Here is a 15,007-nt window from a genome sequence, read left to right as displayed (position 1 = left end):
GAATTGCAGATGGCGGAAGTGTCGGAGGATGATGTGTTGGATCCGGAGGTTGGTGGGGTGGTACGTGAGGACGAGGGGGATTCATTTTTGGTTGTTATTGCGGGGACCTAGACCTCTCTGTCTCCATCTTGGGCAACCACCTAGAAACCGATATCCATTTCAAGCCCACCGACTCCCACAGCTACCTAGAATACACCTCCTCCCACCCACCTTCCTGCAAAAATGCCATCCCCTATTCCCAATTCCTTCGCCTCTGCCGCATCTGCTCCCAGGATGAGACATTCCACTCCCGTACATCTCAGATGTCCTCGTTTTTCAAGGACCGCAACTTCCCCCTCTCAGTGGTCGAGAACGCCCACCACCGTGTCTCCCGCATTTCTCGCAACTCATGCCTCACACCCCCTCCCCGCAATAACAGCCAAAAAAGAATCCCCCTCGTCCTCACATACCACCCCACCAACCTCCGGATCCAATGCATCATCCTCCGACACTTCCGCCATCTGCTATCCGACCCCACCACTAAAGACATCTTTCCCTCCCCACCCTTATCTGCTTTCTGGAGGGACCACTCTCTCCGTGACTCCCTTGTCTGCTCCACACTCCTCTCCAGCCCCACCACACCCGGCACTTTTCCCTGCAACCGCAGGAAGTGCTACACCTGCCCCCACACCTCCCCCCTCACCCCCATCCCAGGCCCCAAGAAGACTTTCCACATCAAGCAGATGTTCACCTGCACATCTGCCAATGTGGTATACTGCACCCGCTGTACCCGTTGTGGCCTCTTCTACATCAGGGAAACCAAGCGGAGGCTAGGGGACCGCTTTGCAGAACACCTACACTCGATTCGCAATAAACAACTGCACCTCCAAGTCGCGAACCATTTCAACTCCCCCTCCCATTCCGCAGACGACATGTCCATCCTGGGCCTCCTGCAGTGCCACAACGATGCCACCCGAAGGTTGCAGGAACAGCACCTCATATTTCGCTTGGGAACCCTGCAGCCCAATGGTATCAATGTGGATTTCACAAGCTTCAAAATCTCCCCTCCCCCTACCGCATCCCAAAACCAGCCCAGCTCGTCCCCGCCTCCCTAACCTGTTCTTCCTCCCACCTATCCACTCCTCCCACCTCAGGCCACACCCCCATCTCCTACCTACTAACCTCATCCCGCCCCCTTGACCTGTCTGTCCTCCCTGGACTGACCTATCCCCTCCCTAACTCCCCACCTACACTCACCTTTACTGGCTCCATCCCCACCTCTTTGACCTGTCTGTCTCCTCTCCACCTATCCTCTCCTCTATCCATCTTCTATCCGCCTCCCCCTCTCTCCCTATTTATTTCAGAATCCCCTTCCCCTCCCCCATTTCTGATGAAGGGTCTCGGCCCGAAACGTCAGCCTTCCTGCTCCTCTGATGCTGCTTGGCCTGCTGTGTCCATCCAGCTCTGCACCTTGTTATCTCAGTGGCTGTGTTAGCTCTTTTACTCAGTTGTGCTGTAGAGAAGACCAGTGGCTGCTAAAATCTCACACACACACACATACACACACACACACAGTCCTTTCCTGGGGATCAGACATCAGCTAAGAAATTAATGCAACATATTAGTATAGGCTGGATGTTAAACTGAGCCAAACATTGCTTTCAGACTCAATGTGAACTGTGTTTCTCTCTCCACAGATGCTGTCAAACCTGCTGAGTTTCTCTAGCTTTTTCCATTCTTTCTTTTCAGATTTCCAGCAGCCATAGAGTTGGAAGACAAGCTTGTAGAATGAGGGCAGCAGTGAAAGTGAGACAGGGGAATTAGAAAGAACCATTTTTGCTGATATTTCCATCCATTCTCCCCAATAGATTCACTAGTCTTTTCGTCACTTTGCTGATTTAAACCTGGGATTAATTGGCTGTAAGGATTGTACGTAAAAATCCATGCAAGTTGTGGGAAAACAGGAAACCTCTCAAACTCATGGCAGACCCACCAAGTGGATCTTCTGAAGCTCATAGAGGTGCATCACAACGTATGGATTATAGTTTAAATCCTGCTGTTGGAAGTTACAGTACCGTTACATCTCTCAGTAGCAGTGAACCTCTCTTCATTACTGCTACAGAGAAAGAGAAGTCCAGACTTATAACTACAATTATATTAGAGTCTATGCCTCTAAATGATTATTCTCTAGTGTCCTGCCTTGCCATTTTTAGATGGTTGCACAACCTAATTAACTTGTGCTTCCATATTATGATATGTAATATTAATTAATTTGTTTGAAACATGTTAATAACTAATTTTAAATAAATTTCCTACAAATGTCTTAAAATTTCAATCAATATTAATTTGATTCAGATCTCTGTGTGAAAGAAAAAGTGATTAAAAAAAGCAGTCAGAATCGTGTGAAGTGACCTGAAAGCAAATCTAAGAGAGAAGGATGGAATACCTGCTGGTAGTTGCAGTTTGATAGCTCTGTTCTGACATTTTGATGATTAAAGTAAAGTGGTGAACTTCTCTAAGGTTTATGCTTGTAATTTGCTCAAACACCAAGTATTGCCAACCAGTGGATATAAAAGAACTGATTTAAAAGAATCTTATCAAGCCACAGAACAAACTAAGGCTATGATTAAGTAGAGGGGAAACCTTTGAGAAGCCAGGGAAAGGGCTATTGTTTCTCTTGGTCCACAAGGAATGCTATTAACCTTTTGAAATCAACTGCTCCCATGTTAATTTGGCTGCTGGGTTTCTCGAGCTTTGGGATGCTGAAGCAGGACAGCAAATAGAATTAAACTAAGCTCCCAGCTGTACGGTATGGGTCTGATTTTAATATGCCAATTACAAGGCTTATCTCTGCAAGGTAGGAAACTGGTACTTCATGTAATCGGGCGATATGACAATGTTGGCCAGCATGGACATCTTGGGTTTGGATCATACTTTTCACAATTGTGAAGCAGGGATTCCAATCCAATTTTGTACATTTACACATACTTGGAATTTCAGTGATGGTACTTTTATAACATAATTAACTCTATCCTGTGTAACAAGCCTTCTATCTGATTGTGACCATGGGAAAAAAGTACCTCAATTCTTAAACTGTTGCAACAGTGATGCATGTGTCTTTTGGTGGTAGGTCTACAGAAGTGACAACAAAGTTTTATCTCCAGAAAGAAATAATTACATTTACAACCTCAGGGCAGGTCCAAGTGCTTTACAGCAGTAATGCACTTTGGAAGTGTCATCACTGTTGTAATGAAGGGAACACAGCAGCTAATTTAAACACAGCAAGCTTCCACAAACAACAACATGATAATGATTAGATAATTCATTTTTTGGTGATGCTGAGTGAGGGATAAATATTGTCCAGAACATCTGCTCTCTCTCGTGATCCCCTTCAACATAGCATTGGGGATCTTTAACATATAGCAGAGAGAGATGACGGGATCCTCACTTTTGTCTGAAATATGGCATCTTTGACAGTACAGCATTCCTCAGTACAGCACTAAAATATCAGCCTACATTTTTGTGTTTGTATTTCTAAAATGGAACATAAACTCACAAGCATTGTTATCATCAAACACAGGTTGGCAGGGAAGCCTGAGATCAAATGCAATGAAGGAATTGATTATAGTCGTATGTTAATGGAGGGATTTGTGATGAGAATTTGACTGTTATGGGGATCAGGCAATCAATATGTTATACGTTGGTGATGTGTAAGTTGAAGTAAAGCTCTCTCACTAGAAAAATAACTATATGCCTGGACTCCGTTTGACTAATAGTTAATCTCAGGCATGTAACAACTTTCTGACTCAGAGATGGGAATACTCTCAATTGAGCCACAGCTGTCACTATAGCTATATTAAATCAAGAGGGTCAAATCATAGTGTTGTCAATACAGTGAAGGACATAACTTTACAAATAAGCTGACTTCAGCATTCTTTAAATCCAGGCAATCACTTCAAAAACAAATTTCAATTATATACTGTGGGCAGAATTCACTAAGCAACAATTCTAATAACTCGCAAATGTTATTATAACAAGTTGGGCTAAAAAAAGTTCTCTCTCATGAACATAAAAAAAAATTTTAAAAATTACAGTTATATAGAAAATCAAGTCAATAATACGCTGAATTAAACCCCATTCAACTAATTAATGAGTTACACTTTTATCCAACAAATGAAGGATTTCTGAAAGCACGTTAAATATTTGATGCTTGTGATGTGCAGCTGCATAAATTGAGACAAATATGCAATATGCAGAGTAACCTAGGATGAGATGTCTGAAAGCCTGGTAGAAAATAGATGACAGGGTGATTGATTACTCACTATAACACCCAGAAATCCTGGTTAGAAATGTGAAAGGTAATGCCACACATGTGGAAAGGAAGATTTCTCCAAGAAGTTACAGAACCACATATAAACAGATTACCCTTGTATGGTTCATCACTTCAAATTTTGCATTCAATATTATGGTCCTTTCAGTGGTTCTTTGAATGGTTATGTTGTACCATCATGGAATGGCACAGCAGACAACTAAGCTGCAACCTACATTTGAAATGTTCACACTAAAATATTAACAGGTATATTGTGAAGCCATCAACCACTCCTTAGATTCATGCTGATTTACCAGCACAGGATGAGCTACAAGCTGAGCCCCTCCCTTCTGGAAAAGTTCAGCAGGCCTGGCAACATTTGTCAAGAGAGAAACAGATTCAACATTTCAAGGTCAAAATGATGTTTTTCGTAATCAATACATTTGTCACTCCTTTCAACCAACTAACAGCCATGCCTTCAACAATCTCAGCCTTAGGCTTTCAATCCACTCCTTAAACCTCGAAATCTCTGTGTGTCCTTCTTAAGATTTATTGTTTTCAGCACAAAAAATAGCGATTACACTTCAAGGGCTGTAAAGTGCATTAGGACATCCAGAGGCTGTGAAGCTGTGTGTGTATGCAAGTGATTGTCATCACCTATCTTAATATATCTCTTTTAATTCATATGAGACATGGTAGTGTAGTGATAAACTAACTGCTCCATTAATCCAGAGCCCCACACAAATATTCTGAGATGTGTTCAAAATTTGAAATTCATTTTAAAAATCTGGCTTATAGGTATAGTTTAAAAGTGACCACGTGTTTAGGGTTCTTGTGGCACATTGATAGTTGTCCACATCCCTGAGTTAGGAGACCTGGGTTCAAATTCCACCACCTCCAGAGGGGTGTCATAACATCAATCATCAGGTTGATTAGGACAAAAAAAAACTTTCAATGAGGGTTCTTGTGGTGAAGTGGTAGTGTCAATACCTCTGGGTCAGAAGACCAAATCCTGCCTACTCAACATGTGTGTCATAAGTTGTCTGAACTGGTTGATTAAAAATATCTCTCCTTCAATTGGTATTGACGCAGTGGAAGTGAATTTCGAAAGATCAAAGTGCAGAGTTTTTGACATAGCAAGTCATAAAGTGAATTTACATGGCTGACTGGAATATTGCTGCATGCTTTTCTACTTTGGGGCTATAGCTTTGAAGTTCTCAACTACCTTTCCTCGCGAGTTTCATTTGAAATAGTTTGCTTTGAAACGAATCAAATTATTTCATTTCAAATAGTTGAAATGAAGATAAATTGCTCTCTTTTATAACCCAGAAAAGAGAAACTTTACCCGATGAATTTGAAAACAAAGCCTCAAGATCAGAATGGAATGGAAATACTCTGACAAAATTCTGAAATTTGCATATGTTTCAAAATTGCATATTTGAATCTGCTTCAGGCTTGTTGTTAGGCAGATGATAACAGTTAAAGATCAGGTTTGGCTCAACCATGAGCTGAACTACATAAATAGACTCAGAGCATATAGCATAGGACAGTACAGCACACAATGTTGTGCCAAACATGACACCAATGAAAATAATCCCTTCTGCCTGCCCTAGGTTCATATCCCCCCATTCCTTGCAAATTCATGTGCTTATCTAAAAGTCCCTTAAACGCCCCAATTGAATCTGCTTCAACCTCCACCCCTAGCCGTGCATTCCAGACTCCTACCACTCTCTGTGTAAAAAAACTTGCCCCTCACGTCTCCTTTGAGCTTTCCCCCCTCACCTTAAATGCATGCCCCCTAGTATGAGACATTTCAACTCTGGGAAGAAGATTCTGGCCATCAACCCTATCAATGCATCTCATAATTTTATAGGCTTCTATCAAATCCCACCTCAGCCTCCAAGATACCAAGAACTGCTGATGCTGGAGTCAGAGACAACACAGTGTAGAGCTGGATGAACACAGCAGGCCAGGCAGCATCAGAGGAGCAGGAAGGCTGACGTTTCAGGTTGGGACCCTTCTTCAGAAATGGGGGAGAGGAAGGGGGCTCTGAAATGAATAGAATGTTGGGGGGGTGGTGATAGCAGGCGGATAGTGGAGTGGATAGGGTGGGACAGAAGATGGACAGGTCAAGGAGGCGGGGATGAGAGGAGGTACTGGTCTTGGGATGAGGTCGGGAGTGGGGAGATTTTGAAGCTTGTAAAGTCCACATTGAGACCATTGGGTTGTAGGCTTCCAAGGTGGAATATGATTCCTCCGCCTCCGCCCCCAAGATGAGGCATTCCACTCCTGAACATCCCAGATGTCCTCGGACTGCAACTTCCCCCCCTCAGTGGTCGAAAACGCCCTCGACTGCATCTCTTGCATTTCCCGCACCTCAGCCCTCACACCCCCTCCCTGCAATAAAAACAAAGAAAGAATTCCCCTTGTCCTCATGTATCACCCCATTAACCTCCGGATTCAACGCATCATTCTCTGCCACTTCTGCCACCTGCAATACGACCCCACTATGAAGGATATATTTCCCTCCTCACCCTTATCTGCCTTTCGGAGGGACTGCTCTCTCCGTGACTCCCTCATCCGCTCCACACTCCCCACTAGCCCCAACACCCCCGGCACCTTTCACTGCAACCGCAGGAAGTGCTACACCTCCCCCCTCACCCCCATCCCAGGCCCCAAGAAAAACCTCCACATCAAACAGATGTTCACCTGCACATCCGCTAGTGTGGTCTATTGTATCCACTGTTCCTAATGTGGCCTCCTCCACATCGGGGAGACCAAGCTGAGGCTCGGAGACTGCTTTGTAGAGCACCTGCACTCGGTTCGCAACAAATGACAATACCTTCCAGTCGCGAACCACTTCAACTCTCCCTCCCACTCCCTGGACGACATGTCCATCCTGGGCCTCCTCCAGTGTCACAACAATGCCACCCGGAAACTGGAGGAACAGCACCTCATATTCTGCCTTAGAAGCCTACAGCCCAATGGTCTCAATGTCGACTTTACTACCTTCAAAATCTCCTCCCCCCCGACCTCATCCCAAGACCAGCCCCCCTCCCATACCCGCCTCCTTGACCAGTCTGTCTTTTCTCCCACCTATCCGCTCCACTATATCCCTGCTATCACCAACCCCCCAACACTCTATTCATTTCAGAGCCCCCTTCACCTCCCCCATTTCTGAAGAAGGGTCCCGACCCGAAACGTCAGCTTTCCTGTTCCTCTGATGCTGCCTGGCCTGCTGTGTTCCTCCAGCTCCACACTGTTATCCCCTCAGCCTCCGCCACTCAAGACAAAACAACGCAATGTTTTCCAGCTGTTTCTTATAACTCATACCCTCTAACCCAGGCAGCATCCTGGTAAACCTCTTCTGCACCCTCTCCAAAGCCTCCACATCCTACCTGTAATGTGGCGACCAGAATTGAATATGATACTCTAAATGTGGTCTAACCAAAGTCTTATAAAGCTGCAACATGACATCCTGACTCTTGTGCTCAATTCCCCGATCAATAAAGGCAATCATGCCATACACCTTCTCTACGACCCTACCTACTTGCATGGCCGCTTTCAAGGAGTTCTGGATTTGAACTCCCAAGATCCTTCTGTACATCAATACTGTTCAGAGTCTTGCCATTAACTGTATACTTTTCCTTAGCATTTGATCTCCAAAATTGCAGGACCTCACACTTACCCGAATTAAACTCCTTCTGCCATTTCTCTGCCCATATCTGCAACTGATCTGGATCCCGCTGTATCTTCTGACAAGCATCTACACTATCCAAGTCTATTTACAAGTCTACCAATCTTTGTATCATCTGCAAACTTACCAAACCATCCACCTACAATTTCTTCTAAGTCATTTATATATATCACAAATAGCAGAGGTCCCAGTATGGATTCCTATGGAACACCATTAGTCACGACCTCCGCTTGGCAAACACCCTTCCACCAATACCCTCTGTCTTCTATGGGCAAGCCAATACTGAAGGTACACGGCTAAATCACCATGGATCTCATGTATATTAATCTTCTGGATGAGCCTACCATGAGAGACCTTGTCAAAAGCCTTACTAAAATCCACGTAAACAACATCCACTGCTCTACCCTCATTGATCACCTTCGTCACTTCCTTGAAAAATTCAATCAAGTTAGTAAGACATGACCTGCCTGGCACAAAGCCATGCTGACTGTCCCTAATTAGTCCATGCATTTTCAAATGTGCATAAATCCTATCCCTAAGAATTTTCTCCAACAGCTTCCCAACGACTGACGTGAGACTCACTGGTCTATAGTTTCCTGGATTATCTCTATTTACCTTTTTGAACAAAGTAACAACATTAGCTACTCACTAGTCCTCCAGGACTCTCCAGTGGTTGGTGAGGATACAAAGATCTTGGTTAAGGTCTCAGCAATCTCATCTTTTGCCTCTATCAGTAACCTGGGGCAGATACTGTCAGATCGTGGGGATCTATCCACCTTAATGCTCTTTAAGAGATCCAACACCATTTCCTTCTTGTTCTCAAAATGCCCGAGCCTACTGGCAAGCTCCACACTAATCTCACGATCCTCCATATCCATCTCCTGGGTGAATACCCATGCAAAGTACTCATTTAGGATCTCACCCACATCATCTGCCTCCAAGCACAAGTTCCCTCCTTTATCCTTGAGTGATCCTACCTGCTCAACAGTCACTAAAACAAAACATCTCAGATACTTGTATTTTGCCACAACATCAAAGCAGGAAGCAAAATAATTTGTTCTGCAACCTAGTAAATGATGAGTAAAGAACTTTTTCTTCTGCTCAATGTGTGTTCTCATTAAGCTAACACATGATGAAAGCTGTTCCACTGATACTCAAAAAGAAAGATATTTTGTTGAAGTTTTTGTTTTGCTTTCATCAGGACATTTGGAAGAGTATGAATATAAAGTGGGTAACATTTTATATAGTATGGGAAAAGACTGCTGATTGACCGACAGGTGGACTCTGATTGATAGATATCACTGTGGAGAATGCACCAGTTAGGTGATGACTTACAGTTACTACCCATCTTGTTTGGTTAAGGCCTTGCCCTAAGAAATGACAAGACAATGGGTTTTGCTTACAGTGTTAAGTTGAAACAGGCACAATGTGTGCATATGCTCCTTCTGTTTGAAAAGAACATGACACTGTGTATTGATGCATAGTCTCCAGCACATGCAAGTGTGCCACACTGCAAGCCTGACTGACAGTCTTAAAGTGGTTGTCAGTGTAGCACTTAGGTCTTTCAGGATTATTTAGCAAATGTTGTCCAACCACAAAGTCACATCTTACAAAACTAGCATGTTGATAGCAATGACAAACCAAAATAGAAATTGCTTGAAAATCTCAGCAGGTCCAGCAGCATCTGTGGAGAGAAATCAGAGTTGATGTTTCAGGTCCAGTGACACTTCCTCAGGAGTCAGAATTCTGATGAAGGGTCACTGGACCGAAAATGTTAACTCTGATTTCTCTCCACAGATGCTGCCAGGCCTGCTGAGGTTTTATGGAAATTTCTATTTTTGTTTTAGATTTCCAGGTTTTTTGTCTAGAAATGTCGTGTCCATGTGCTCATTATACATTGCTAGCCCATTCACCAATGTATCACTCAAAGAAGCCATAAACATTTGTACTCCAGCATTATATTGTGATGATCTAGTTCCCTGACCATTGTACAAATCAGTGGTCTTTAAACTTATGAAATTAGCAATGCATGCCATTGATTTCAACTTTTAACAATGCCATGTGTGCCCATTTTGTTGGTATTGCCATGGAATCCCCACTAGGCCCAACTCTCATAAACATCTCAGTTGGGTTCCGGGAGAAATGTGACTTTGATGGAATAATACATGACCTCACGCTCCACACATATTTCCAAATGTGGACAATATATCTACAATATTTAGATTTGTAGCTAAATGTAAGAATGTTGTTAAACACGTTAAAAGGCTTTATCTTGTGCTCAAATTCACCTTTGAAGTGAAGTAGTCAGTCCTTGACATCCTGGTAGAGCAATTAGCCAGGATGTTCTCTACTTTTATAAAACAAAGAACTTTGGATGCTACAGAACCTCAGGAAGTCTTGCAGGACCTGTGAAGAGAAAAGAAAGTTAAAGTTAACTCTCTTTTCTCTTCACAGGCGTTGGCAGATCTGCCAAGTTTCTCCAGCAGTTTCTGTTTTTGTTTGTTTGTTTGTTTGTTCTCGACTATGGTTTACATTCCCTGGTCAATATACTGATTGGGATTCCTATACATCCATGCATTGAATTAACCTTATCAGTAACCTCATGACTAGGGTCTGAACCATTTGTTCAACATGCAAGCTTGATTCTGAAATAGGAAGCATCAAAGCTATCTCAAGATTTAATGGCTATCCTGATCAGATAATTTCTTACTATATCATGTAAACTCATGAAGAGGTCTCAGTCGACTAAGACCATCACTTTCAGACCTGAAAAATTCCCAGTCTGCATCAGATTACGCTGTAAAAGTAATTTATCTCAAAGAAATTGAGGAACAGATGAAGGGTATGGATGCCATACTTCTTAAAGACAGGCAGACCCCTTCAGGTATTTGTCACAGGCAAGGTACTGATAGCCAAATCAACAGGCGCTTTCAAAACCTAAAACAGTGTCTGACATTTGGCGTGATTGACAGCATTTGCTAAATATTTGCTAAATAATCTCCAGACATTCAGAAATATGTCTGCAGTGTGACACGATTGTGTACACTGGAAGTTGCATATATTAATACACAGGGTCCCATTCTTTGCAAATAGTAAGAACATGTACACACATTGTGCTTGTTTCAACTTAACAAAACATCTACCAATCCATTCTCTGGTTCATTTCTCAGGGTAATGTCCCCGTCTAATCATACTCCACTTGCCAACCAATCAGCACTCTTGTTCTATACAGTATAAAATGTTGTTTGTTGTTACACTGGTAGTATTACAAATGTCCTGATGAATGCAAGACAAAATGCCTTAATGAAATGTGCATTTTTTTCAGCATTATTCAACTGATAAGATGAAATAGAAGCGGCATTATGTTTTCTTTCAGAAGAGGGATTCACCATCACACAAAACACTAGTGATACCTTCTTTAGGTGAGGCAGTGTAAGGAACATACAAGATAAATTTGGAGATTATATTTTCTTCCTCTTGTACCACTGGACAAAAGCATAGATTAGACTACAAGACCACTTGTTTGACCCGCACTCCTAACTAATGAGATCCAAGAACCTGGTAGAGTTGAATTTGACCATTTGTCCTATCCAAGGTAGAAATCGGTAGCTGGTGTGGCACAAAGTCATGGCAGAATAGAAGAGAACAGAACAGAAGAGAAGAAGAAAACTTCCCAGTCATGAATTGTGTTTTATACATATTGAGAAACAACAATGTTCAAATTAAATTAATAATGACAATTAATGAATATACAAAACTTTCTAACACAGATGTCAAATTACCAGAATAAGCCTTTTCAATTCCAGTGTAAAGGAAAAGAACAGAACAACTGCAAACAGTAGAAAAATAAGCTACTAATCAAATAATTTAACTGACTTACCGAATCAGGCTTGCCATCAGATGCTGTGACAATAAGAATATATCGATCTGTACTTTCTCTGTCTAAAGATTTTTCTAAGACTAAGAGTCCACTGCTAGAAAAAAATATAGAATTACAAAAAATAATGTTTAAATGAACTCTTATGGACATACATGCTGCAAAGCTTTTATTTACAAAATATTTATCCAGAACAGTGGAAAACACACTCATTTTATATTGTAACAACATATGTGGGGGCAATGGATTAAACACTTAGACTGACAGATAGCATTCTTTATAAGCAAATCAAAACTCCAATATAGCACGGTGCCACAGAAAGCAGCATCTCAAACCCACTTGAAAAGAAATTGGAATTGGAGGGGGCAATTCTTTCATTGCATCTGTGTCAGAACCAACAGAATGTTGGAAAGTGTAATTTGGAGAGAAATAAGAATTAGGAACTAAATTTAAGATCAGCATCTCAAAGACAATAATCTCTGGATCCTTATCTGAGTGACATGCAAACTGGACGAATGAAGGAAAACAAACTAGAGAAATGAAATTGTGGATGAAGGAGTCAGGTCACAGGTCAGGGGCTGTGTTACAAATAAGTATTCTTCATTCTTGCAAACAGTGTACAGGAAACTATTGAAAGAATTGAAGGTTTAAATTACATATGGTAGAGATCACATTGCAGCCATAACAGCAGTGTATGTAATTCCTTATTGTAGTTGTCAAAGGGAAACATTAGGTGAGAATGTAGCAAAGGCAGTTCTGTTTTCATTGGCAGCTGTAAATTCCACATACATTGGGATAGGACTAGTTTTCCTCAGAATAGTTATGAATTCCAACGTGTGTTTCTGATAGCTTTCTTCAACAACATAGCACAGATCCAAAAAAGGGGCAGGTGCATAATATTTAGCAATGGATAATGAGGCATATTTAGTCAGAGTCCAATGGTGTGTGAATATTTTATCTAATAGTGATCATATTCTGATTAAGTGCAATTGAATATTTGGAAGGGAGAAACACAGATCACCTTCTAAGATTTAGGTCGGGCTAACCTCAGACTTCAAAATGAGGCTGAGACTTCTAGAGTCATAGAATTATACAACATGGAAACACACTCTGCAGTCCAATTCATCTGTGCCAATAAGACATCCGAACCTGATCTAGTTCCATATGCCAGCATTTGGCCTATATCTCTCTAAACCCTTCCTATTCATATACCCATCCAGATGCCTTTCAAATGTTGCAATTGCACCTGCTTCCATCTCTTCCTCTGATAGCTCGTTCCATACACTCATCACCCTCTGTATGAAAAAGTTACCCCTCAAGTCCTTTTTAAATCTTTCCTCCCGTCAACTTAAACCTATGCCTTCTAGTTTCAGACTCCCCTACTATGGGGGCAAATGATCTTAGCTATTCAATCTATCCACATCCCTTATGATTTTAAAAAGCTCTATAAGGTCACCCTCAGCCTCCGACACTCCAGGGAAAACAGCCCCAGCATATTCAGCCTGTCCCTTACAGCTCAAACCCCCCAGTCTTGACAACATCCTTGTAAATCTTTTCTGCACCTCTCAAGTTTAACAACATCTTTCCCATAGAAGGGCAACCAAAATTGTATGCAGTATTCCATCGTATACACAGCACAATGACAACAGATCAGTGCAACATGTTTGAAGAGTATTTAATGGAATACAGAATCTGCTTATAAATAAAGGGTCAGCGGCACCACTTCTCAACAAACAGTAACAGTCCACTAATTAGGTAAGAGGCATAAAATTCAAAGGAAAATACAAAATCCAAGTAACTGAGGGAGATAAGGCCAAAAAATACTTAGGAAGAGCTAAAAGTATGAAAAGCAATTTGCATTTTTATCAACGTAAGATATTTTTTGCAATTAGACTAGGAAAATGAGGACGATCGGAAAGAATGCGGGCCTCTTGAAAACCACGCACACTGATATTGTCAATGAAAATAAAGGCATAGCGAACATGTTTAATAATTCATTTACAACAGTATTTATGGCAGAAAAAGAAGATAACCTAGCTGCCTGCCCATTGAACAGAGGTAGGCATACACCAAAATTAACTTAGGAAAATAATGGTAAACATTAAAAAAAGGCACTAAAGAGATATAAATGCCCAACATCAGATGACCTCCATTCCAAGACTTGAAAGGAAGTAGATGAGAACATTGCAGAGGCCCTAATTATAATCTCCCAAATATCTCTTGTTTGGGAATTGTTTCTTTGGATGGAAAAATTGTGCACATCAATTCATTATTTAAGAAAGGCGAGAGTGGGAAGCAGAGAATTACAGACCAGTTAACCTATCATATGCTTGTTTTTAATTATTCATGTAGGGCGTAGGAGTGATGCTGGAATGGTTACCATTTATTGTGCTCATTATCCCTGAGGTGGTGAGAATGAGATTGCTCCTGAACTGCAGCAGTTCATGTGGTGTAGGTACAACATCATCAGCAAGGGCATTTCAGGATGTTGACACAGCGATTGTGAAGGGATAGTAATATAGTCCCAAGTCAGGATGCAGTATGACTTGGTGGGGTACTTAGATTTGGTGGTGTTCCACTGCATCCGATGTTGGGAAATTACATGAGCTATCTATTGTTAGGGACAGAATTAATGAAAACCTTGAAAATTTTCAGCTGCTCTCAGAGACCCAGCAGAGGTGGCAGATCACACGATGTACCTGACTGATATTTGAAGGGATGATTAAAGTACTGGATAGGGGAATGCCTGTGGATATCATTAATATACATTTCCAAAAAACACTGGAGAGAGTCTCACATAATTGAGTGCAAGCTAAAGTCAAAGTTACGAATTTAACATAAATTATTGACCCAGCTAGGATGTTGGCTGAGGACAGGAGACAGAGAATTTGATTGTAATGCTGTAGAAATGAATGCTGTAGGAAAGATGTTAAAGATGTGCCATATCGTCAACAACAGTTATACATTCCTTTTAGGAACAAAAAACAAATGGAAAAGGTTAATCAACTGTAGCTAACCTAATAAGTTAAAAATTGTTTCAGAGATTCCTACGAAGAATAAAAAACAGGAGAGGTCCCTGAAGGGTCTAGGCCCGAAACGTCAGCCTTCCTGTGAAGGGTCTAGGCCCGAAACGTCAGCCTTCCTG

General features: G+C 41.7%; 1 protein-coding gene across 1 annotated transcript in view; it reads right to left on the bottom strand.

Annotated features, from left to right (window-relative positions):
- pcdh15b (protocadherin-related 15b) overlaps positions 1–15,007 on the bottom strand; it is a 606,743-nt gene that overhangs the window by 322,706 nt on the left and 269,030 nt on the right. Inside the window, exons 17-21 of the mRNA XM_048609162.1 lie at positions 11,858–11,959; positions 9,497–9,515; positions 6,754–6,779; positions 6,415–6,449; positions 475–490 (exon numbers count right to left, since the gene is read on the bottom strand). Of these exons, the coding sequence (XP_048465119.1) occupies positions 475–490; positions 6,415–6,449; positions 6,754–6,779; positions 9,497–9,515; positions 11,858–11,959 (198 nt within the window). The remainder of the gene's footprint in view (positions 1–474; positions 491–6,414; positions 6,450–6,753; positions 6,780–9,496; positions 9,516–11,857; positions 11,960–15,007) is intronic.

This window comes from Rhincodon typus, chromosome 20, assembly GCF_021869965.1.
Source record: "Rhincodon typus isolate 14 chromosome 20, sRhiTyp1.1, whole genome shotgun sequence".
In the NCBI taxonomy this organism is placed as follows: domain Eukaryota; kingdom Metazoa; phylum Chordata; class Chondrichthyes; order Orectolobiformes; family Rhincodontidae; genus Rhincodon; species Rhincodon typus.
Note: the sequence above shows the minus strand (reverse complement) of the source record. Positions and strands in the feature narration are given on the sequence as shown.